Genomic DNA, 21,540 nt, shown 5'->3' with positions numbered 1-21,540 from the left:
ACGAGGATCTCCCTCCCCGGGCAGCTCTTTGGGGTTTTTAAACATCATCCCCTCGATTTCCAGCACGTGTGACACGAGGGGCACCCCCAGCCTCCCACAGGGAGCTGGGAGCTCTGTCCTTGTGGCCACACACAGGACTCGGCCCCACGGACCCTCTTTGCTTTCTCACCACGTGGTGTGGGCGAAAAGGCAAACTCAAAAATTGTCCAAACGTTATTCCCTTCCTAAATTAGACTGAGAGATCAGAAATTAAATGTAACACAATGAAAAGTCAAATAATGAGTTCAAATCCCGGGGAGCTGCGTCTCTCCTGACACAGAAGGAAACCAAGGATACAATTTCCATGGGTATCTCGGACTTGGATGAGAAGCTGGTGCTCAATTTTTAGCACATACGAGCTCTGTGAAAGGTTTAAAGTCCTTTGGGACATTTATTGCAGATCTCACTGACAGAATTCCTGTTTGTTTTTAAATCAGCCCTACAACCAGCACAGTGTTCCCTGGAGTTAATCCCTGCTGGTGGGACTTTACCTTCCACTTTGGCTGGTGGAGCCTGGTTGCTATTAGGAAAAATTTCCCAGTGGGAGGGAAGGACAGGGAAAACATCCCAGCACCTGATTTTCCTGTTAGAATTTGGCAATGCCCTTCCAGTGTGTAAATCAACCCCCTCAGGAGGGGTCAGGAGAGAAGTGGGTCCCCCTGTCCTCCCAAATCCAATTGACAGAGGCCAGGTTCCCAAAATCCCACGTCAGGTCCTGCTCCCTCAGACACCAAGTGATGCTGATGACCCTCTGCCTAAATCACAAACCCTCAATTTCCACAGGGCACAAAATCCACCTCTGGAAACAACATTCCTACCGAGTTTCTCCGGGACAGCCCCCAGGAGGGCCCACAGCAACATCTCCTCCACATCCCAACACATCCTGAAACCACCTTTATATTCCTTCATCCTTGTTTCAGCTCCCATTTCCACGGCTGAGATCACACTGAGCAGCAGATTCTTGCTGAGGCTCTCACATGTCACCCTGGGAACGAGGACTCTCCGGCTCTGCTCCGGGCTGGAGCTGACAAGGAGATGCCACAAAGCAAAATCAAACTTCCCCGGGTCATTAAAATCCCTCTCCCTGACAGACCGACCTCACAGCTGCCACGGCCTGGGCACAACACACATGACAAGTGTCCCCAGATCCATCCAGGGCCCAGTTCAGCTTTCCCTGAGCTTCCTTAAATTTCTGCTAAAGTCACCGAGGAATCTGGGATACAGGTCTGTGCTCTGGGAAATGTTCCACCTCCTCTACTTTTAAATCAAATTAATAACATTTCCTCTGAGATGCGTCTTCCAGGTGAGAGCGATGCTTCAGGGAGGCTTGGGATGTCAGGCTGTCTTTTACTCAGGGCAGGCAGGAGTGGGAGACTGGGAATAGAGATGGAAAAGGAGAACAGGGAAGGGAAAGGGAAACAGGGAAGGGAAAGGGGAACTATTACCAGGGGGTTCCATGATGGTACCACTGCTCCTGCAGTGCCAGGGGGAGCACAGGGGCTGTATAATTAGCCCTGAGGAGCCCCAGCTGAGCTGCTGATGCTCTTGACACCTTTAAAAGATTTTCTCCCCAGAAATACTAAAGTCGGGAGCTCGCTAAAACCTCAGCTTCCATTCCCTGCGACAAGTGCACCTCTCGCCCTGGGTGTCACGGGGAATAACCAGAGAACCAGCCCGAGGGCTCAGGCGCAGCCGGGGAAGGGAAGGCGAGGACAACCCACGAGTTCATCCCGTCAAACCGCCACTCCAGCCGGGATTCGGGGCCGCGCTCCGCTCCTGCCGGGGATATCCCAGCTCTGCCCCGAGCCCGAACTGCCCCGCACCCGGAGCAGGACCCGGAGCATCCCCCGGCGCATCCCCGGCTGAGGCGGACCCGGAGCATCCCCGGGCTGCGGCACCGCGACCGGCGGGTCCCGCTCCCCCGGGCCGGCCGGGACGGAGCCCCCCCCGGCCCGCGGAGCCCCCGCTGTCGCCCCCCGTCCCCCCGGGCGCTGACCTGGCGCAGGATGAAGCTGGTGGAGGTGGTGCTGCCGTCCGAGCGCTTGAGGCGGCTGCGGCGCGTCGCGGTGCCCCTGGTCACCTGCGGGGGGACAAAGCGTCAAGGTCGCGGCCCCGCCACCCCCCCGATGTCACCCCCCGGCCCCCCCGCACCCACCGCGGCCATGGCGCCCCGATCGCCGCTGCCCGGCTCTCCCGGTTATCCCGGTTATCCCGGATCTCCCGGATCCCGGCCCGGCTCCTCCGCCGCCGGGGCGGAGCCGCTGGGGAGGGGGCGGCGGGCGGGGGCGGCCCCGGGGCGGGGCTGGGAATGAGAACCCCGGGAGAACATTCCCACAGCCCCGTCCCGGTTCCCACAGCCCCGTCCCGCATCGCTGGAGCCCCTCTGCTCTGGAGCCAGGCTGGGAGAGCTGGGGGGGTTCACCTGGAGGAGAGAAGGCTCCAGGGAGAGCTGAGAGCCCCTTGCAGGGCCTAAAGGGGCTCCAGGAGAGCTGGAGAGGGACTGGGGACAAGGGATGGAGGGACAGGACACAGGGAATGGCTTCCCACTGCCAGAGGGCAGGGAGAGATGGGATATTGGGAAGGAATTGTTGGCAGGTGAGTCCTTGTTATTCCCCATCCCTCAGGACACCTGGAGACCTCGTTACCAGCAGCCACAAATTAACACAACAGGAGAGAGACACCTTGTTACTCTGACTCTCAGCTGTCAAATTATCCTACATCCATCAGGAAAAAGGTTTAGATTGGAGATTAGGAATCCTTCCCTGGGAGGGTGGGGAGGCCCTGGCACAGGTTGCCCAGAGAAGCTGTGGCTGCCCCTGGATCCCTGGAAGTGTCCAAGGCCAGGTTGGACGAGGCTTGGAGCAACCTGGGCTAGTGGAAGGTGTCCCTGTCCATGGCAGGGGCACTGGATGATCCTTAATTTCCCTTCTAACTCAAACCACTCCAGGTTTCCCCAGTGACCGTGGCAAAGGGAGATGTGATGGGGTGCTCGGGACAAGCTCCACCCTCTGAGCCTGGTTTAACCCCTCAAGCTGAGCCAGGACCAGCAGGGCACTGCCCAGCCCTTCCCAGCCCCATCAGCACAAACTGGCATCAACCCCCAGGCAGGGAGAGAGCTCCAAAGTCCAGTATGTGGAGTTAAAAAAGCTAAAGCAGGAGATGAAGTGATTTGTTTGAAGCCGAAATCTGCGGAAGCACTGGAAGCAGGACCTGGATTTCCTGGATTTCCTGCTTCCCAGTGCTGAGCTTCACCTGCAGGCACATCACACATCACACCTCCCACTGGGATGAGCAGGAGGAGGAACGTGCCTGGCTCTGGAATGATCTCACACCTGCGCTCTGAGCACACACATGGATCCTGGGGAGGGTCCAACGTCCTCCTCCCTGGCTCCAGACTCCAAATCCTTTAATTCCTGGCTGGCAGGAGCAGCCTGGTTTCTTTGTCCAAGAGGAATGTGGGTCACGAAGGCTGGAGTCGAAATGAGATTATTTTTACATTCAGTTGCATCATTAAATTGGTCCTGGGAAGGCACTTTTCTTCACACATTAATGGTGGGGAAGCTGATTTCCCAAGGAAAGGTTCTGTCCAGAAACCCAATGGATCAGGGCTCACTCCAGCAAGGCAAGGATGGGATTCAAAAAGAAAAGCAACCCAGCATTTCCCAGTAATTCAGGATATGATTTGGCCTTATAAGGGCTGGTGAAGTTTATATTTTCAGCCTGAAGTGACTCAAAATCAACCCACCGGGGTCAGCAACTCCAAGGGGCTGGAAATAAATGATGGAAACCAGGAGATTTATGTGCAAAAACAACTTCTGGGGTTGCTACATCAGGCTCCTTGCCCACGTTTTTGTTGCCCATGCACAGCTTTAGCAGCAGGATTGAAGGATTCATTTTTATTTGGGATGAGCCAGAAATCTCAGTCCCATTCAGACAGCTCAGATTTTGCCTCTGTTAACAGGGAATTAAACCCCGTGGCAAAAAGAATTCCTCTTTTAACGTGGAATTAATCACTTAGCAAAGAGAATTCCTCCTTTGACAGGGAATTAAGTGCACAGCCAAGAGACTCCTCCTCAGGTGTGTTTGTTAACAACCATGACTCACTCCAGACACCTGGCAGTGCTCACTGTAACCAAGAGGTTCTTAGAAAAGATAAAAACAAGGCAAAAAAAAAATCCTCTTCCTCTCAGGAAATAGTTCCTGAGAGAGGTCCCAGCTCCAGCCCGCTGTCCCACCACCAGCACAATGAACACGCAGCATCCTTTGGAAGGTTGAAACAATCTGATTTTTTTAACATTATTTCTGCAGCCAGTCGAACAGACAAAGCCTTGGTCACATCAGGTGACAGCACAACCCCTCAGCCCACCCTGGGCGGGGTGACAAGGACAAGCTGAACGGACAGAACAGGTCACCAACTCACAGCAGGAGAAAATGAATCTATTACTGGTACTGAACACCCATGAAACAAATAAATCCCGATAAAGTTCTCGTTACAAAGTCGCCCGGGTTCCTATGTTAAGGGTTTATATGAAAAAGCAGGAGTTCTCCAATAGAATTCCCAGTGTGAATTCCCAATAGAAAACAGCAGGTACAAACCTAAGGTAGAAATCTGGAGTTAGAGAAATCCTTTGGCAGCATGTTCAGTTACAATCAGGCCTTAAAAATAAATATGATCGTGTCTACAAGTGTGAAGAGAAACAGCAACCCCCCCTCTAAATACACTGGTTTAATAATAATTAAATTATTTTACACTATCTACAAGTTGCATATCACAGAGTTAGGAAGAGAAGAGATGAGAGGAGGACAAATCCTGCTTTTAGAAAAGTCCAGGCGTGTGTGGAGCTGCGTAGAAAACCTCAGACAAATGAGTATATACATTATTTATATTTAACAAGGAACTGAACATAATCAAATCACATTTGGCTGGCTCCATTCGAGATTTCTCTCGGGCCAAAGCTCGGAAAACACCAATCCCAAATTCCTAACAAACATGGAGGATTTACACCAACGAGAGCAAAGTTTAATTTGACCACAAACCAACTCGGAACAAAGTCAACTCTTACAACAAAAGCTCCAAACAACAAGAATTTGGAAGAGCAGCATTGAAATCAATTAATTTCCTTAAAAGACACAAGGAACAAGTTCTCAAAACACTTCAGTATTGCCACGGGTGCTGTTTGTACTGAGCTACTTCCAGGGGAAGGATCAAGACAAATTAAAGGCCTGTCAAAAGGAAAGACAACAACAAAAAAAAATCTCCCTCCCAATTGCACAAATTTAAATAAAAAGTGATTTAAAGAGCAGGTTCTCAACACCTTATTGCATGAGCACGAGGCTGCAAGTGAACAGAAGGTCATGATCATTAAATAAAAGGTGAAACCAGGGGAGGAGGTGCTGAGTGAAGGGGGAATTGGGTCACTCAACAGCCCAGAATCTGGGAATTCCAACTGGGGACAGAATTCAGACACCAAAAATACTTATGGAGACATCTGGGAGCTCCATGGATTGAATCCAGATGTTTGTATCAGTGAATTGCTTCCATTATTTGCCCAGTCTAAGGGTTAGAGCAGGTATGGATGTGACCTTGCTACAGCGAAGAGGGAAAAGGAACAGAATGATTTTTTTCAGTGTTGAAACAGAAAAAAGAAAGAAATCCCACATTCCCAGGATATGGATAAGGATAATCCAGCTCATCTGCTCCCTCATACAAACCCCACCCCTTTAAAAAGTGCATCAGGGAAGAAATCCTTGGAATTCTTTTCTCAGCCACACTTCCCAGCTCCAGGGACACGGCTGTTGTTTTCCACTCCTTGTGTGGGGAGCACATTCCCACCCACCAGCACGTGGATTCTGCCTTAAATCCACCTTTCCCAAGAGTTCCTCTGTGATCCATGGTTATTTGGACAGGGACATGGTGGCAGAGAAAGGAAATCCAAGAGAGGAAGAACCCCCTGGTCCCATCGAGGCGATTCCTGTTCCACTCAGCTCCCCCCTGGAAGGGGAACAAGGCAGATCCTCACAGTCTGAAGGAGCTCCAAACATCCTCGAGCCCCCTCCTTTCCCACAAGGAAGTACAATGCTCCTTCACTTCTAAATGCATCCAAAAAGGAAAAGAAAAAAGAGATTCTGTGCAAGTTCCTGGCTCAGCACCTTGGATCCGGCTGGGAGCATCCCTTGCCAGCTCTTCCCAAGGAGACTTGTGCTTGCAGTGCCACCTCTGCCAAAAGACAAGGGAATTCTGGTAAAACTTGTTTCCTTCAAGAAGAACGCTCCAGTTCTCTGGATCTTCCAAAACATCCCGAGGCAGCTCTGTAAAAACCTCCTGTTCCCACGGGATCACGTCCTCGCTGTCACCGGATCAAACCCTCTTCCCGCTGGACTCACGGATCGCTCCCATCCCGGGTCTCCAAACTGCAGAGATTCCCTAAAGCCACCGGGACAGAAGGATCACAGGAGACACCAGAGGAGGCAAAAGCAACACCGAGCGACGTCTCAGCTTCCTCCAGCTTCCAGGAACACATTGAAAAGGGAATTATTTTGGGACCATCTTTCAAAGACTCACGAGTGGCGTTTCCTGAAAGCGCAGGAAAAGAAGGGCTCGAAGGAATCTGGAATTATTTTAAACCATCCCCTAATCTAGTTCAAGATGCAAATATGCAAATCACCATCAGAGCTGGTGCCTATTTTTACTCTGCAGCGAGCTGGGTTACTGGAAAAGGAAGATGTACTTCGATATCCATGACAGGGATTCAGAAAGATCATTAGGTCGGGTGGTCATTCCCTAATTCAGGAATGGGAGCTGGTGGTTTTAAAGCAGAGGCTGCTGATGGTAATTTGTTTGTTGCTGGAGCAGGGAGTGAGCGGGAAGTGCCACGGGATAACCTGGTCCTTGAGGCAGAGTGGCTGTGCTGCTCTGGAATGCTGCCATGTCCACGGGCATTCCCATCTGGTGCTGGGGGAAGGCGGCCGTGCCGGGATTCGGGAAGGGCTGCGGCAGAGCGGGCTCGGAGCCTGGGCTGCAGGGAGACAACACAAGGCTCACTCTCACCACTCATGGCCATCCACCCCAAAACAACCAGCTTTACAAACAACACCATTGGCTGCTCCAAGAGCGAGCTGGGGGCTTTAAAAACACAGAAATTTGAAGATAACGTGAACCAAACGGTCGTTTTTCAAGGTATTCGGTGGCTTTCTGGCTACAAAACCACATTTTTTACACACACACCCTCACAACTCAAACCAGCTGCAGCCCCACGTTTCCCTCCTCTTACTCTCCCCTGTAATAAACAAAGAATTTCCCAGGAATACTCCATTTCCATAATTTTCATGCTTCTAACTTGGCAGGTTTTTATGGTTTTTGCAAGAAAAATGTTTTCACCCCCAAAATCCTTCAACAATTTTGCTGCTCGATGATCCTTGTGGGTCCCTCCCCACTCAGACTATTCTGTGAAATACACTGAATTAATATATTAAATATCTGTGGAACCCCTTTATTTTTACTCTCTGGGGCTGGGTGGTTAAACCTGAAGTCTGAGGTTCCTTTTCAACCTTCCTCCCTTAAAAACTTCCTGGGAAACATCCAATTTTATCCCTAATGAAGTTCCCACTCATACCCAGTTCAGTAAAATTGGTGTTTTCCTTTCAAAATTCCGTGTCACTGTAAACATAAATATGGCAAGAACGTGGCACTTCCAGGCAAAGCAGCAAAATTCCCACCTGGGAGAGGAATTTGGTGGATCCATACCTTAAATAAGCAGCTTGAGGGGGCTGAGTGGCTCCCGAGGAACTGAGGCTTTGAGGTGCCAGGCTGTACCCTGGGGACATGGAGACCTGCTGGACCCCCTGGAGCATGTAATTCCCACTGGGAGGCTGCACGGGATACGACTGCAAAGAAAATCCAGCAGGAACCTGAGATTTCTTCAGCACATTTTGGAAATCAAACCATCAGAAAGATAAACCCCTTTTAATTTCTTGCATTTCTGGCTTAAATAATATGAGATGCCCTCAAAATTCGGGGATCACAGGACTAAGGAGCTCGCTGGGTTTGGATTTGGGATAATTTATGGGCACTGAAGAACACTTTGTCCCAAATAACCACTACAAGCCCAGCATGGCCAGCATTATCCCACATTTCTGACCACTGGGAAGCAGGAATCTTGGAAGGAGCAGCAAACTCCAGCTGCCTTTTGGCTTAAATTACTTTCTAACCTCCAAATATAATGAATTTTCCATCGTCACCGGGAGTTAAGGACACGGAATTACTTTTAACTGACATATTTTCAGATCTGGCAGTTGCTATGGCAACTATTCTTTTCTCACTGAACAATTAACATTAAAGTAAAATTCACTTCAAGTAAAAACCCTCATTCTGTGCTTTAAAACCTCTCCTTTTCCTCTGTTTTTTCCTTGAGCCCTCAATAGGCACATTGGGGACACCGTAAAACGCCCCTGAGCCTGAATATGTGCTTGTAACTAATAAATATGTTATTATCCAGGTATTATAACTGATGGAACATGTTCAGTCCTTTAAAAGGACCTAAAAGGGGGGTGTTTCCATATTTAGAAAAAAAAAACCACACTTGGGATTAATATTATATTGCAGTTCACCCCCGTCCCCTCCATTAGAGAAGAAGGGAACGTTCCACTCGGGGACTGACATGACTCACAGCAGGAGCTGAGACACACAATTCCAAGTGTAAAAAAGGAACCATGGGAGGAATCCTGTGGAATTTTCAATGCTGGCCAAGCAGAGCCATCAGTGCATCCCTCAGGTTCTCCTGGCAAGGCTGTGAAAAGCCCCCCCAGGCAGTGTCAGGTCGCTCGTGGGCTCGCTTGGTGTTTGCTGTCATCCTTGCAAACAGAAATCCTGATTTCTATTCCCAGATCCCAGGGATACTGACCTGCACAGAGACCCCTGAGGATGTGGGTGGGAACTGTGCAGGGTGGTGGAGTTTGGAGTAGGCTGAGTACATGGGGCTCTCATTCATCAGCTTGTTGTAGAGCTCCAGAGCTTCCAGAACCTTCACGTTCAGCTCCGACAACTCGGAATGTTTCCTGGTTCAAAACAAAAGGGATAAAGACACTGAGCTTCTGTAGAGGGGGCAAAAAGGGAAGTGGTTCCTTAAACAGCCTGGAATGTGCAAGAAAAATTAAGCCTTAAAAGGTAAATTGGTCAAGTTTTTACCCATTTATATTGGAAAACTGCTGTTCTGGGACTGGAGGGAGAGCCCAAGTGGTGCAAAACTGTCCCTCCCCAGAGCTGCCATGAGACAAGCAACTCCCAGGGGTATTGTCACCCCCAAATATCCCCAGAAATCACAGAATCATGGGATGGGTTGGGTTGGAGGGAAATTAAGGATCATCACTAGCCCAGGTTGCTCCAAGCCCTGTTCAACCCGGCCTCGGACACTTCCAGGGATCCAGAGGCAACCACAGCTTCTCTGGGCCTTCCAACCCTCCCAGCCAGGAATTCCTTCCCAATATCCCATCTATCCCTGCCCTCTGGCAGTGGGAAGCCATTCCCTGTCCCTCTGTCCCTTGTAAAAAGTCTCTCTCCGTCTTTCCTGGCTCCTTCAGGTCTTGGAATCCCAAATCTGGGGAGGGAGAGGTGAAGGTAACACTGAACAGATTTTCCTGTCATGGATGGTGAGCAGGACACTGAAAATTCCAACCTCTGGCCAAAGCTGCAAAAGGCTCCAGCCAAAAAAAAAAGCCAAAATAAAATGCACCCATGACTCGTGCAGGAAATTTTGGAGAGCAGCAACCAAACCTGAGTGCACCCCCTGGGAACTCAATGCTTCAGCATTAAAAAAATAAAAGGGAGGGTTGTCACAGTTTCTTTGCAAGGTTTTCCAGTTTGAGAGATGAAAGTACCACAAAAAAAAAAAGAGAAAATGTTATTCTAACTGTAGAATTTGAAGTAAATCAGTAAATAGGAGAAGCTTCGTTAGGCTCACCTGTCTATCTCTTCTAGTTTTTCATCTATCATTGGACCCATCTGCTGGCAGATATCTGTGAGCACAAAGTGTTGAGGTAGTTAATATCTTGCACAAATTAAGAGCTTAAATGCAGCCAAAAGCATTTATTGAAACAAGCAATTGATTTTTGTGTGTAGCCGGGTAAAAATCCAATTTTTTTATGTTATTTCCAAAACCGCTTAGCTGAGAGCTGGGATTTGGATCTTGCAAAGATCAGGCATTTTCTGGGAGCTGGAAGCTATGCAAATTGCTCTGCTAAACATGGAGCTGGCTTGGAACTATTAAAGAAATTCAAATTATACACAGAGCCCCACACTCCCACTGGGAGAGAAACTGTTCCGCAGCACTCTCTTGGTACAGACCACGGTTCCTCTAAGCTTAAAATAAACACAAAAGAACCACCAGCTCGAGCCACAAAAGGTAACTGTGAGCAGAAATAATATTAGAAAAATAGCTTAGTGCTCCAAGTACCTTCTGAGTCGAGAAGATCTGGAGAATCAAGCTTTAAATCTGTAGGATCTATGCTCTGGAGCACCTGCAGTGTTTTATCCATCTTATCCTGGAAGGTGAAGAGAAGATTAAGAACTTTTATTTCCCAACCAACGCAGAGACCGTTTGAATTTTCAAATAAAAGTTCTTTATGCAAAAAGAATTATCTGCCAGCATCCAGTAGCAAAAGGATGTAAAAGCTCAGCAATATTTTACATTTAAAGTGGCTCCATACCTCATCTATATAAACTGGCTCAGGCTCTGCTTTCTTAATTTCTTCTGCAGTATCCTCAGGAACAGAGATTTTATCCACGGCTGCTGGAAGAACAAAGATGAGTTTCTTTTCTGCAGCTCTAGGTTAACTCAAAACACACATTTCCTCCCTGCAATCCATCAGTTCTTTAAAGGGCAGAGATGTTTGAATAAGTGCTTCGAGCAGTGATGCACCCAGTGAAAGGCAAATGGGTTTGCCTGGAAAACCTAAAAGCTAAAAACCACCTCCAACACATTCCCTTCCAGCCAAGTCCTGAGTGCTGAGGTTTATTTTGGTCTCCTGGGCTTGGATGGAGCCAACAATGTGACTCTGACAACCCCCTGCCACGGGTGGGGATGTTGTTCTTGGGTCTGAAGAGAGAATGTGACATTTTAAAATTTACTGGGTTCATGTGTGTAATATGTCAGTGACAAACAGCTCTGGTGAGCTGAACCAAATTTCTGTAAGAGGAGGAAGAAATGGAAAACTTAGAGGAGAAAACAGAGATTACAGTGAGCTGTGGTTGCTGGTTTGAAACAAGGGCAGGATGTCCCTCAATTCTTTCCCCAGGCTGATTATCAGGGAATTATTTTGCTGAGGGGCTAATTACCTGCAGCATAAACCTGCCTTTCTAAAATAACTCAGGAGTTTTTGGGCAGGTGACTCACCTGCCTCGGGTTCCACAGTCAGGTCAGAGGTCACAAAATTGGATGGGAACAGCCCCACTCCTCTGTGGTTTTCACCTTTCCACCAGTTGGCGTCACTGGGGGAATAAAGATGGATTAAAAACCCTGGGTATTAAAACAGAGACATATCTGGGGCTTTTTACAGGAAACCTGTGATCCTGAGTACAGAGATTAACACCAAGCCACAGCCAGGAGCTGGGGCACAGGGGAGGGAAGGGAGGAAGAGGAATCAGGGGACCAGGAATCACTCCAAACTTAACACAATTCATCAATTCTTTATATTGATTCCTTCTTAACTCTCTGTATATCTACAGGTGGTAACAACAAGAATCACTTCAGCTATTTATAACCACTTTTATCCCTACCAAATGTGCTCCTTGATAGCCAGAGATTTAACAAATGCTGGAAGCAGCTGGAATTCAGCTCTGTGATGACATACAACCAACATTTATCTTAAAAAACTACAAATTGCATGAAATCCTTGAGTTTGCCTGCACTAGAGTTCAAAACCAGGAGGATGGAAAGACAAAAGGAAGATAAAGGGGTGTGAGGGAGGCCAGAGTGACAGGATGTTTCTACCAGGAAAAGTTTACCATCCTAAGAAAACAGCATTTTGTGGGATAAATAACAGTGGGATAAAGTGTCCCCCCCACTCCGTGTGAGCGTGTTATACCTGTCATCCAAAACAAAAATAATCTCTCCACTTTTAAAGGTGAGCTCATTGTCCTCCACAGCTTCAAAGTCATACAGGGCTCGCACCTTCCTCAGGCTCTGGGTGTTCTGGGGCATTTCTGCACTTGGGTACAAGGATTTGGTCTCTGTTTGCTGCTGTTTCTGCTCTTGCAGAGACAATTCGATGGCTACAATTAAGGGAGAAAGAAAAAATCAGATGTCTTTGTGTGTTTAGCTCTGTATACAAAGGTGGTTTGATTTCTTAATTTAATAAAAATAGTATTTATTGTGTTATTTAAACGTGGTCTGCTTCTCTAAGATTTAAAATTTCAAGTTCAAATGGCTGCCATGGGGAAGAATATATCTTACCTCAGGTCCTCATGGGTGAGGAAAACACCATGAGTGGCACAGTATTCCAGCTCCCACCCTGCTGGGAATTTGATTTCAATTCCATGAGGCAGAAAAGAGCCCAAATTCCCATTTCCCTGGAGCACAAATCTAACTTACCTTTAGCTATATCTTCATCTTCTTTGGTTTTGCTGGCTGATGAACCATTCTTAGCAGCATTGGTGGAAGCCTGCAAAGGCAGGAACAACAGAAAATTCAGGTTACAAACAAAAAAACCCCAAATCTCTATAATTATGTATTTTAAAAAAATTAGCACCAAGTTGTTCCTGGTCAGCTGCCTTATGGAATCAAGATGATTTTTAAGAAGGAAAAATCACCAGTCTTCAGAATCTCAGCCAGGTTTTGTCTTCAGCAGGGAAAGAAGTAAAATAAATATTGAGATTTAATACAAGTAACATTTAAATAATTATTTTACTCGTATTTATTATATTTAGTCATATTTATTAAAGTGAGAAATGACTCTTTGCACCTTTTTCCTTCACCCCTCCTTCCCAGTGGGAGCTGCTGACTGACACACTCGGAGTCTCCACACCAGCCCAGTGAAATAAATCATTCCTAGAGTTTTCATTCCCCCAGGGAAGTGGAATTGGGTGCCAGTGCTCAAACCTTCCATGTTTCCACCATATGTTTTAACACATAGCCTGGATTTAGAAGTGAAAACATCTTTGTGGAGGAAGGAAAGACTGTAGAAGTTAAAAAACCCCTCGGTGTTTAATGTAGAGCAAAGTAAACTTGGGATAAGGAACATGGAATAGGAGCTGTCGTTGGGATTTTCAGGGCTGATCTGCACCTGAGTCATCATTAACATGAAAATATTAAGAAGCATCAAGAATAAAGGTTAGAAAAAAACCACCTGACATCACATCTGCCAGTCAGAGAAGGTACAATAAACCACAAAAAGTAAATAACAAACCACTGCAAAATCCAGGACAACCCCTGCCATGGACAGGGAACTGCCCAAACAGGGAATGGGGACTTGGAAAAGGAAACCACAGCACAGATCCTCTTCCCAAATGTCTCTGTTTCACTGCCCTTTGCTTTGGGAGGCTCTGGGAGGGAGAGTGAAGGGGTGTGTGCTCCATGGCAGCAAAATGAGAGCCAGGAAACACCAAATTCCAAGTGTGGGTTGTTTCCAAGCAGAATTGTTTCAGCTTCAGGTGGTGACAGGAAAATGAAGCTCTAAAAAATCTTTGGGAGAAAATGAAACAGCTCACAGGGGCATCATGGAATGGCCTTCAGTCTGGTCTTCTTTTTCTAATTTTCCCATTTTTTTTTAATTCATAAAAAAAGCAGAATGGCCAGAAGTGAAGCTCAGCCTAAGGAAGAGCCCAACAGGAACCAGGATCCTGCTCTCCTCAGATCCAAAGCTCCAGTCACCACACCCAGACATATTTTCCCTTGTTCCCAGGAATATTGAATCCAACAGTATCCCAAACCAGCTTTTACCTGTGATCCAGCTGCAGGAAAAGTGACCCCTTCTTCTTTTAAAGATTTGATAGTTGCAGATATTAAGCTGCACTGGGGGTCTTTCTGGAATTCCTCTGCCCACTCCACCATGAGGGTTTTGAGCTTCTCACACACTTTGGGATGAGCCTGGAAGACAAAAATTGCCCAGGAAGGGATGTGCTTGAACCTCAGAATGAACAGGAAGAGTGCTGGTATTTTAAAGTCACTTTTAAGGTGGTTAAGGAAGGGTTAAAAGACAAACTGTTTGACTTTTCAAATGTTAGCCACGTTTCCACCTCACTAGTTTTGGAGAAATTCAGGCCACCTACCCACACTTATCCCAAATTTCTGCCCTTCTGTGTTAAGTTATCCCCCATTTTACCTCCATTTCCTCTCCATTCCTTTAGTTATTCCTCTCCCAACACCACAAAAGTTGGTCTCATATAAGACACTGTCTTTCCCTGGAAGACAATCCCCCTTCCCTGCCTTTCCTGACCTCTGATGCCAGAACACATTTCTGCCAGCTGAGAGAACCTCACAAAGCCCTGATCCCTGAACCATCCCTGTGTCTCCTTGAATCAGCTTCTCCCACAAAAGGGAATTATCCACAGAGCCACCTCTTTCATGGCACAGTTTCTAGTCCCAGACTGGGAGCTGAGGGGCAGGGATGGGCTGAGATGTTTGCCTGGAGTGGGGGCAAAGCAAGCTCAGGTCCGTGCTCTGCCTGCAATTCCTCTGCTCCCACCTTCTCCTCCAGCCTCTGCACAGGAGCAGTGCTGGCCAAGATTCCTGAGCCAAGGAATCAGCTCCCACTGGAAGCCTGTAAACATGTTCTGAGCAGTGAGAACATTGACAGGTTTGGGCTCAAACGTGCCTTTAATTCCAAGGAAAGCCGTGGTTTGACGGGCTCAGGATCAGCACAAAGACATTTGTTACAACCCACTGAATTTCCTCCCAATTTTATTTGCCCTCTGCACATTATTCCCCTCAAATGGGCCAGGGACAGGGGTAAAACATCAATAATTTCCCAAAACCACCATAGATTCTCCCCAGCAGACCATCCTCCCGTGGGATTCCAGGTTTCCCTGGCATTCCAGGAGCTGTCAGACCATGAAGGTCGAGTCCTGGTTCAGCCTGGACCGTGGCTAATGAGAAAAGAGGAGCACTTGCAGACCTATTTTTCCACAGAAAGCAAGAAGCAGGAGAGCTGTGAACTCATTTTGCTTCCCAGCAATTTTATTAAGTTCCCTTAATTGCTTTGCTCAACCCCTGATGGTTCCAGGGCTCCCATGCAGCTGAAAACTCCTTTTTAACCCATTAACCAGGTTTGGCTCCAGCTGGAGAAGCAATTTGGGAAAAGCTGGTTGTGCTTTTCAATTCATCACATCCAGATTAAATCCCATCAGCTGCTGGACTCCAACCTTTAAGTCTTCCTTTCTTGGTTATCTTCCCTTTCAACACCCTCAGAACCTCTAGAAAATTGTCTGCAGATTTTACCCTTTTCCTTGTAAAAATGTGATTTAACTTTCTCACAGTTCTGCCTTCAGAGTTTCATTCAAGGCCAATAAAACCCTCTTCAATACAAGCTGCATTTACCATTAACAAATTAATCGAGTTTGGGAAGAGTCACAGGTTTGAATTTCAATTAAAACTGCTCAGGTCATTTGGGGCATTAGCAGCTGTCACTTCTTTAATCCACTATTTTTGACAGTAAAAATCAAGAATTTCAGTGTAAACACAAAGAGCAGTTCCTGCAACTGCACCAAAACTAGAAAAAGTGTATTAACCACAATATCAGTTTTGTTATGCTGAGACAAAGCAGAGAAATTACCAAAATAATCCTCCCCCAGAACTTAAGGTTATAAAAGTTTTACCTTATTTATTATTCCTCGAGCTTCAGTGGCAAAATCCCGAGAACACACTTCCAGGTGAAATATCTTCCCACAGTTTGAGACACAGGCTCCTAAAAGCTGCAAAAAAAAGCAGAGATACAACTGTGAAAAAGCCTGAAAACAGTGAAAATAATCCAAAATAAAAGAGCTGAACTCAACCCTGTGTTTAGTACGTGCACTGTGTGGTAATGAAGTTATTAACTGAAGTTAATAAAGGGGTTAATTGCTTAAATAATGGCTGTGTTGCATCAAGAATAGTGATTTTTGGGGGTAGCAGGGGGGATTTACTCACTGTCAGTGCTTGCAAAGCCACGTGGGGAACTTTATGGTTTACCCTCTTCATGATGGCTTTAAGGCAATCCTTTGCTCTGCCAAAGGAACAGAGAAATAATCAGGAATAATCAGAGAGAAATGCAGAGCAGACACTCCAACTGGATGAGCAACAAATGGCAAAACATTTTGGAACAAAAAAATGTCCCCAAACCTGAAAACCTCTCCCAGGGCTGGGCTCAAAAAGAGATTTAACCACCTGTTTGCTCCTATCTGTGCACTGGCTTGGAAAAGGCTCCATTTTCCCCCTGGATCCTTTTCCAAACTCTGCTGAGGGGTCACAAAGGGATAAAATGATATTAAGTTGAATTAGACAATGCAAGAAATGTCACTATAAAAAAAAAAATGATTAAATAAATGGTTATTTCAGAGGCCACTGCAAAGGATTTCGTTTCCAACTTGTGCTGTTCCAGCTCTTGGATCCCCTTTTCCAGAGCCTGAGGACACAAGGATTTTATAATTTCTTTCAGCACAATCTGAGGTGGGTAGAGAATAATAAATAGCATTTTAAATGTTCCAGCTGAGGAGTTTTTCCACACTCTAAATGAGCATTAATGGCAGCAGGAGCTACATGGGCTCAGGCAGATGAAAAGCTTCATTAACATTATTATTTTGAGCTCCTAAAAACATGAAATCCCCCTGAAAAAGCTGATGCTGCACTTTGAAAACTAATATCCCTTGAGCTGCTGTATTAGCAAAGCACAGAAAAGTCTCTGTGCCACAGAAATATACTTTTATTCTTAATATTTTTATCATAATTTCAGGTACAAACAAAGTCAACTTAGTTGATTTTCAGTTACATATTTATTTAAGTTATATATTTATTTGTCTTCATAATATAATTATTTGTTATTATCTCAGTGATGGGCAGGAGGGATGAAAAGTACCCAAAACTGAAGAGATTTTAACATTCAGAATTTAGGATTTGATCTCATGTAAAAAAATTTACATAGATAAGATTTAATTGTGTATTTTTCTATAGTTATATTTTTGAATGTATCCTTGAAAAACAAACCACTGCATTTTTTTACAATCTCCCCATCTCCAAAACCAGATTTAAAACAGTTCCCTCAACAAAAATGGCACTAAAGTCATTGGGTTTTAATAAAAGATTGAACAGATTTGCTATTATTCCTTGTGGGAGGTAATTAATTACAAACAAACAAAGAAAACAACAAAAAAAACCCAAAACCCCCACAATTTTCTCAGTGTCATAATCTTATATGTTAAATACAACTGCTAAATTAAATTCTATAAATTCTAAATTCCTTCAGAATTCTGCCTGTGCACTAATTGAGGTTTAATTAAAAACTAAAAACACATTATCACTCAAAAAAATTACCTTAAAATTCAGCATCTTACCTTAAAATCCCACATCTTTTGGCCATCCAAGATCCCTGAAATTCCCCTTATATCCCAGTATTACCACTCAGCTTCAACTGATTCCAAGGGATCTGTGTTTTCATCCCTATTTTTTCCCTTTTCCCCTCCCTCACTCCCATTTTTCCTCCTAATTAACCCCAAATTTCTCACCATAAATAGGTATTTTCCTGCAAAGGGACTATTCCCCTTTCTCCTCCTGGCACAGTCACCTCCCAAAATTTAGGCTGGATCATTAAATAACTCGGGCTGTTGTGCAAAATTCCAGAAAAAACCTGGAATGCCCTCAGTTTTGTGCTGGAATAATCCTGCTGGAATATTTCTTTTAAAGAATTTCAGAGCCAACGCCACATATTTGTAGAATTTGAGCATTTTGAGGGTTTTCCCTCTGAAATATCCTTCACACCACCACAGAATTCCAAGGAATTCCGGGGTCCAACTCACCCATTGGGAGTGCTCCCGACTTTGTCACATATATCCATGATAAGCCCCCAGTCCTCACTGGTGTTGTATTCATTTGTAGCTTTCTCTGCAAGGAAAATAAAAATCAGATTTATGAAGCGTAAGACCCCGTTCAGATTCCAGACAACACATCCTATCACATTCCTTAATATTGATATTTACCAATAATTAATATTTCATGGAATCAGGGAATGGTTTGGGCTGGAAGGGACCTCAAAGCTCCTCTTGTTCCACCCCCTGCCATGGGCAGGACACTCATTTTTAGGGATAAACTGATAAGGCTTCATGTTATTTATTTGTGCTTTTATTATTTTAATCCCATGTAAACACTGCAGATTAATTTCAGAAACAGCAAATCAAGTATTTTATACCTTGAATTTGCTGCCTTAAAGTTTAATTTTAATCCACCAATTTGATATTTTAACTGAATTCAGAGAGAACTGCCAATTGTTATTATTATTAATATTCAATTTATTTTTAAAAATCAAATTAAAATCGAACCAAATCAGCCCCTGGAGGCTGGAGATTCCCTGGATATACCAACCCCCAGCGCTGGACAATCATGGAAGGTTATCCTGAAGTCTTTGGCGCACAAAGCTTGGGGTTTCCTGGGAAGTTCTGCCAGAGAAAATGGCTTTTTGAGAGCACATCTCCATCCCCAGGGGGTAAATCCTCCCATCCCACCCTGTTATCCACAGGAATCCAGCTCCTCAAATTCCAGCAGCCACCAGCTGTGCCCGGAAAGCCAAGGGCAAAGAGCACCAAGGCCTGGAAAAGAGCCTGGGCACGTGATTCCATAGCACTGCCTGGGGTCACCACTCTGGAATTCCTGGGATTTTTGAGAGATGCCTCTTTTTCCAGGAGCAGGAAACAGGGAGAAATGGTGGCAGGTCAACAAGAAAACTCCGTGGGCTCTGGATCCTTCCAAGGGCAGCTTCCCTGCCCTCATGGTGCTTGTCAGGAAGGCACAAGTGGCGCTTTTATCCTCCACAAAAGACTTGGAAGTGCTTCCCAAGGATGTCCTGAAGTTTTCCTGGACCCTCAGTGGAAATCGAGCCCAGCTTTGCCTGCCATGGGTGAAACAATCCCAACTCTGCCCGTGGCTACAGGAGGGTTTGATGATTACAGGTTTCACCAGGAGGTGAATCCTGGAATCCCTGAGGTTGGATGAGACTTCCAAGGTCATGGATTCCCCCCTGTGCCCAATGCCCACCTTGTCACTGAGTGCCACAGCCAGGCCTTCCTGGGATACTCCAGGGCTGGGCACTCCAAACCTCCCTGGGCAGCCCCTGCCAAGGCCTCACCACCCTTTCCAGGAGGAAATTCCTCCTGATGTCCAACCTGAGCCTCCCCTGGCACAGCCTGAGGCCGTTCCCTCTCCTCCTGTCCCTTGTTCCCTGGGAGCAGAGCTCAATTCCCACCTGGATCCATGAGGGAGTTGTAGAGAGCCAGAAGGTCCCCCCTGAGTCCCCTTTTCTCCAGGCTCATCCCTCACTCCACACCTTCCACATCCCAAACCACAGCACAGCTCCCACTCAGTGCTCCCTACTCCCAATTCCTGGGCCTTTTCCCTCTCCCCCAGCCAGCACATTCCTACCTGGAGGAATGTCAGAGGCAAATCCCTCCTCCTGCACCCACGCAGCCTGTTTTGGGGAGGATCCAAACGCTGCCCATGGAGGATCCCAATCCCAGCACTGCCCTCCTCCAAACCCTCCCAGCACACCAAATGAAACACCACCTGCTTCCCTCCTTCCCACAGAGGATTTTGCAGGATAACTCCTTCCCAGATGCTCAGACCTGGCCTTTGATCAGAAGGAACAGCTGGGGGAGGACACATTTTCCAAGGTTTTTTTTTCAGTGCTAAGAGAACACAAACTCCAAACCCGTGCTCTGCCTGATCCTCTGCATCCCTCTGATTCCCATGGGAATGCCGGAGCCGAGTTTGCTTTGAGAGAAGGAACACTCAAATCCCACTCTGCTGCCTGGTGGATTTTTAAAAAGCAGGAAGAAGGAAGGCCCAGTGAGTGATTTGGAAGTGGGTGAGTCCCCCGAGCTGATGTGCAGCTGCAGCAGGAGCTGTGCCAGCCCGGGAGAGGACTGGAATGAGCAGCTGGGAAGGGGCTGGGAATTGTTTGCTGCTATTCCCGCCCGAAGGAGAAAAGCTGGAGGAGCTCCTGCCTCCAAACGCTGTCACAGGAAAAGAGGGAATGCTTTGCCACTGTGGGAAGGGTTTCAGGATCGTCCCTGTACTGCACAGAAGCCAAACCCAAGCTGAGTGTCACGGAATCCTGGAATGGTTTGGGTGGGAAGGGACATTAAAGCCCATCCAGTGCCACCCCTGCCATGGGCAGGGACACCTTCCTCCATCCCAGGGTGCTCCAGCCTGGCCTTGGACACTTCCAGGGATGAGGCAGCCACAGCTTCTCTGGGAAATCCACTCCAGTACCTCCCCACGCTCACAGCCAAGAATTCCTTCCCAATATCCCACCTAAATCAACCCTTATTCAGCTTAAACCCATTCCCTGTGTCCTGTCCCTCCATCCCTTGTCCCCAGTCCCTCTCCAGCTCTCCTGGAGCCCCTTTAGGCCCTGCAAGGGGCTCCAAGATCTCCCTGGACCTTTCTCTTCTCCAGGTTGAACAATCCCAATCCTCCCACCCTTTCCTCCTGGGAAGGTGCTCCAGCCTCTATCCCAGCTCACTGCACTACCTCCTTTCCCTTTTTTCCCAGGAAAGGGATGGATAACACACAGAAATAAAACCCAAGAAAGGGGGAAGAGAAATCCCGAGGACTGGAACCAGGCAACACGTGGCAAATCCCCAAATCCTGCCTGTTTCCATCTTTTCCAGCTCCACCACCTTCAAATTGCCAAAGATTTTGTTATTTCAGTCCTCAGTTCCCTCAGGCCAGGATTCCCAAATACCATCTAGGTCACAAATAAATATATATACTAGAAAATAACATTTTTTCTCCACCTGTGTCACTTCTAATGCAAGAAACAGAGAAAACAAGCCCTGATTTAGCACCAAAAAAATCACTACCAAGTCACTTTTAGCCCAAAAGTTTTTTGTGCCAGGTCAGTGCTCGAGTCCTTGTTTATTTTTTAGCCACTGTGATCACCAAAATCTAAATTTTCTAGACCAATCTGCCCCTGAAACGACGTGAAATGAAACCAAAAGCAGCAGCATCTCCCCAAGGACTAATTTCAAACTGTCTGTTCAGATCCCAGGGAAACATTCCATGGGATGGCACATTATCCACAGCCCTGGGATCACACCACAATTAATGCAAAGCACTCTAATGAGGGGGGATTTGTGCCCTGAATGCCCCAAAAAATCAGGATTAATATATCCTGGCTGACACTGAGAGCAGGGTGAGGGTTTGGAGGGAAGCTGGAAGGTAAATGGAAAGGAATATAAAGTGAAATAGAAAATAAATTATAAAAGAAATGAAAAATAAATAATAAAAAATAAAACAAAAAATTAAAAAGGAAATAAAACATAAGGGA

The 21,540-nt window shown here is 46.5% G+C and overlaps 2 protein-coding genes across 8 annotated transcripts in view; both read right to left on the bottom strand.

The window, feature by feature from the left end:
- CACNB4 (calcium voltage-gated channel auxiliary subunit beta 4) overlaps window positions 1-2,276 on the bottom strand; it is a 75,770-nt gene extending 73,494 nt beyond the window's left edge. For all 6 annotated transcript variants that reach the window (XR_003529846.1, XR_003529845.1, XM_027656359.1 and 3 more), the window contains exons 1-2: window positions 2,195-2,276; window positions 2,036-2,119 (exon numbers count right to left, since the gene is read on the bottom strand). Coding sequence is in view for 4 of the 6 variants with exons in the window: in XM_027656359.1 (XP_027512160.1) it covers window positions 2,036-2,119; window positions 2,195-2,203 (93 nt within the window). In the remaining 2 variants the exon portion in view is untranslated. The remainder of the gene's footprint in view (window positions 1-2,035; window positions 2,120-2,194) is intronic.
- A 4,571-nt stretch (window positions 2,277-6,847) lies between these two features.
- Window positions 6,848-21,540, bottom strand: part of STAM2 (signal transducing adaptor molecule 2) — a 15,911-nt gene continuing 1,218 nt past the window's right edge. Inside the window, exons 2-14 of one of the 2 annotated variants that reach the window (XM_027656364.1) lie at window positions 18,017-18,101; window positions 16,155-16,230; window positions 15,845-15,940; window positions 13,971-14,117; window positions 12,624-12,693; window positions 12,118-12,304; window positions 11,427-11,521; window positions 10,741-10,823; window positions 10,488-10,575; window positions 9,996-10,050; window positions 8,940-9,093; window positions 7,784-7,923; window positions 6,848-7,055 (exon numbers count right to left, since the gene is read on the bottom strand). In XM_027656364.1, the coding sequence (XP_027512165.1) occupies window positions 6,848-7,055; window positions 7,784-7,923; window positions 8,940-9,093; window positions 9,996-10,050; window positions 10,488-10,575; window positions 10,741-10,823; window positions 11,427-11,521; window positions 12,118-12,304; window positions 12,624-12,693; window positions 13,971-14,117; window positions 15,845-15,940; window positions 16,155-16,230; window positions 18,017-18,054 (1,437 nt within the window). In that variant the 5' untranslated portion in view covers window positions 18,055-18,101. The remainder of the gene's footprint in view (window positions 7,056-7,783; window positions 7,924-8,939; window positions 9,094-9,995; window positions 10,051-10,487; window positions 10,576-10,740; window positions 10,824-11,426; window positions 11,522-12,117; window positions 12,305-12,623; window positions 12,694-13,970; window positions 14,118-15,844; window positions 15,941-16,154; window positions 16,231-18,016; window positions 18,102-21,540) is intronic. The other variant, XM_027656365.1, reaches the window with a different exon arrangement.

The sequence above is a fragment of the Corapipo altera genome, unplaced genomic scaffold (genome assembly GCF_003945725.1).
Source record: "Corapipo altera isolate COAL_440 unplaced genomic scaffold, ASM394572v1 68, whole genome shotgun sequence".
Classification (NCBI taxonomy): domain Eukaryota; kingdom Metazoa; phylum Chordata; class Aves; order Passeriformes; family Pipridae; genus Corapipo; species Corapipo altera.
The sequence above is the reverse complement of the archived record's forward strand: the minus strand, read 5'-3'. Positions and strand labels throughout refer to the sequence as shown.